The sequence below is a fragment of the Haplochromis burtoni genome, unplaced genomic scaffold (genome assembly GCF_018398535.1).
Source record: "Haplochromis burtoni strain Fernald_Lab_line unplaced genomic scaffold, NCSU_Asbu1 Contig_1721, whole genome shotgun sequence".
In the NCBI taxonomy this organism is placed as follows: Eukaryota; Metazoa; Chordata; class Actinopteri; order Cichliformes; family Cichlidae; genus Haplochromis; species Haplochromis burtoni.
Genome location: NW_024584082.1, coordinates 20,613 through 24,139, shown reverse-complemented (window position 1 = coordinate 24,139; position 3,527 = coordinate 20,613). Strand labels below are relative to the sequence as shown.

At 39.9% G+C, this 3,527-nt stretch overlaps 1 protein-coding gene across 1 annotated transcript; it reads right to left on the bottom strand.

Moving 5' to 3' along the window:
• Positions 1–566: 566 nt before the first annotated feature.
• On the bottom strand, positions 567–3,527 carry LOC121813459 (BPI fold-containing family C protein-like). The gene is made up of 5 exons (XM_042217249.1): positions 3,421–3,527; positions 2,883–3,056; positions 1,461–1,508; positions 1,219–1,335; positions 567–638 (listed from the first exon to the last, which is right to left on the bottom strand). Exons 1-5 carry the CDS (start codon positions 3,514–3,516, stop codon positions 567–569), a joined length of 507 nt encoding a protein of 168 aa, XP_042073183.1. The 5' UTR covers positions 3,517–3,527.

The following is a 3,527-nucleotide window of genomic DNA, read 5'->3' as shown; positions in this document are numbered from 1 at the left end:
ATCGTTTTAAAAATTATCAGTGTGGTGTAGAGGACTGTTAAAAGTTTAGCACATCAGTGTTCAGACAGAAGGAAATCAAGCTCACTCACTTCCTCAAACTGGGTCTTTGCATCAATAATGCTCAGCTCAGCAGGAAGAGGGATGGGTATTTCTTTAACAAGCCACTCTAAACACACGCACATACACATAGATTACAATCCAGTTCAAAGTGTAATAAAATATCATGAGAGTCAGGTGAGGTTGTGTCATTCTGTATGGTAGTGCTTACTCTTTAAGACTTTAAGAAGGAAATTAACAACACCAGTCTGCACAAATAGAGACACACACATGTTGTTGTTGTTGTTGTTGTTGTTATTATTATTATTATTATAAAAATCTGCTGGTATAGAGAAATGGGTGTAAATCTATTAGAGCACGGTCTTCTTACCTCAATTTGTTCTATGATCTTTCCAGTTTCATCCTCAAATCTGAAAAGGTTTCACTGCAAATTCTCACAATATACAATCCTAGAGTACTAATGTATACACAGAGTGTACTATACAGTCAGTGTCAATTTGTGTTCTTACTTACTTTAGTTTTTGAATTTTCGCAATGAGGAGCCGTTCTTTGAATTCGACATCCATTTTAACTTTGCAGATCTACGGGAAAGAAAGTTTGATCATTTCTGCATGTGTGGTTAGTCACTTCCATGTATCTTGCATTCAACCTCTGGTAGTTTCACACAGCTCACACAGGAGTGTCCATATAGATATTCACAAAAGAAAGACTCCCACAGTCAGCTGTTACAGCTGTGTGAGTTTTCTGTTTTCTATATTTTCTACATGTAGCCAAACTTTCACAATAAAAGCATCAGACCTTTCTTTGAGCTGCTCTATTCTGCAGAACATCATGGATGTTCAGAAACATGTCGCAGAGTCAAACTGAAGAAAGCTTGAAGTCCAATTCTCAGGCAGCTTATCAATTTGTTTGTGATTTATTTGTGTTCTCATTACACAACACGTAAGCTAAAAGTATGTCCTTTTCTTAATATAATATGCAGTAACATCAGGCTGCAGTGAGTGATAAAGTTGTGTCAAGGACATACATACATACTAACATACATACATACTTTATTGTACCCAGCTCTTACAGTAAACTTGCAGATAAAGTCTGATGCGGAGTAAATACCAGCACCGAGTTTGCTTATTTGTTAAACACTGCATCTGCACATGTGCTTACCTTAAGAAAACTTTTTCGGTGAGCTTCACTTTGTGCTTTGAAATTCACAGTGGCAAAGAGTCCAGCCTTACGGATTTCAATGATTGGAGCCTTAGTCAGCTCCACTGTCCAAAGACCCTATGAATATTATTTAAAAAGCCATGTTAACAGTTTATTCTCATGTAATGATGTTTGATGATGAATGAAGTTTAAGGTGAAGCTTATTTGACTCTCTAACATAAACTCTTTGTAGAGTTTGCTACCGGTTTAATTCCCACAATGTTCTGGGCAAGTTTCGGGGCATTTTCCATCTGTAGAGAAGAAGACAGGTGATAAGAAGAGAGTTTGAACTCTTGTTAACATATTTGTGTGGTATTACTACTTTGACTAACAAAAAAGAAAAAGAAATCCTCCACAATGAGAATGTGATATTGTCTGTCATGGTCCCCTGTTCCAAGTTTTGTTTTTCTCCCTATTGCTCTCTCTTCTGCATGAGTGTCTGTCTATGGGCGGGACCCTTCTTCTCCTTCTTCCATTTTAACAGCAGCTTGCTGTTAAAACAGAAGCACGACACCCCAGTGTTTTTCAGACCCAGCAACACACTCAGACACATCCTGGGCCATCTGACCTCAGGAAATCACATGATAGGGTGGGGCTAGGTTTCACAATGAGCTCATCCGAAACCTTGGCTGATTGGGACCTACACCCGTTTTCACACCTTGGCTCATGTGATTAGGTAGAGGATCATCAGGGGGTCCTTTTGTCCCTCTTTGGGGGGAAACTCCCACTGGGTTTAAATCTGGGACTCCCCACCTTTTGACCCTAGAACTGAAGAAGCTTCTCGGATGAGAGGTGAAACGTCTTAAAGCAACTTAAAGAAGTCCAGACGCTTTTCTTTCCAAGCTCCTTAGACAGCAGCTCGCATCCATAGAAGTTGCATTACTGCCACCCCCTCGTGTTTACTTATATCACATCCAACTCTTTAAATCCTCTTAAATAATCATGTATTTCTCAGAAACTAAAGACCACTCCCTTCCCTTCATGATATCCTAGCCATTCAATCACCATGGGCGGGATACACCACTTTTGACTGAACACACCTGCACACCATCTGTCCCAGATAACCTAATCAGGAAGCCACTTCATAAGGTGGTGATTGAGACTCATTTTGTAGCTTGTCAATGTGCCTAGTCTGTTTTCCATCATCATCGGCATCATCATCCTCCTCCTCGTGTACAGACCTTCCCTGGATCCATAACGACATGGATGAGAAAGTTTGTTGTGGAAAAACTTTACTGGCCTGCACAGAGTCCTGACCTCAACCTGACAGAACAACTTTGGGATGAATTGGAGTGGAGACTGCGAGCCAGGCCTTCTTATACAATACAGTCTGTTATCGTGATCACCATAGAGGCAATAGTGAGAGTTCTTCAGGAAGGAATGCAGCAGAATGCAATAAGATGCAGGAGTGGCACAGAATTTTAAAATGGCATTCTTTAGTCTGGTCTAATTTATTTCCTTATTATATTAAACAATGGTGGAAGATCTGGTGTTATTTCTTTCAGTGAGAGCAGCTCACTGAATTGTCTGTCTGTAAAACTCATTACATGCTGCTGGTCTAGAAAAATGTCAGGTTAGTTCAGGGAACAGAAAGGTTCAACCAGGTGTTTATTAGCTTTTCTCACCTTTGGAACGTTAACTTCAAATGGTCCTGAATTGTAGATTGCAATGGCAGCCCCATTGAAGAAGAACTCAGAGATGCCCACATAGATCATCTTGTTAGTCTCTGTGAAAACTGGTTCTTTGCCTGCCCTTATTGAGTCAGTGTCCACAGCCTGTCCATGTACAGAAATTAAGCCCTGAAATACAGAATGGTCATTTTTATTTACAGAGTAAAAATAGCAACAAGGGGAGCAAAATAAGACTTCCAAGTCATACAATCATGAAGGAGACATGCCCAAGAATCTCAATGCATGTACTGGTGTGTATTTCATGGTAAAAACATTTCATTAGATCACATTACTATTAACCCAGATGCTAAGACTCTTTTCAGGCCTAATGTTGTCCAGCAGTGATAACAGCTGGCATCAAGAAAACACAACATATCAGTGTCACTACACCTTACAGTTTATTTGTGTTGCTGTGCTCTGACTTTTAACCAGGCGTTAATATCTGTAAGGTTATGTTCAGGGTCAGGATAATTCAGTGGGGGTTTTTTATTACCTTGAAAGATATATCAATGCTCCTCGATTTCACTGCAATATCACTGCTCAAGGAGTAGTCCAAGTCTAATTGGCGGTCTTCATGGACTGTCTTCATCACTGGCAAAT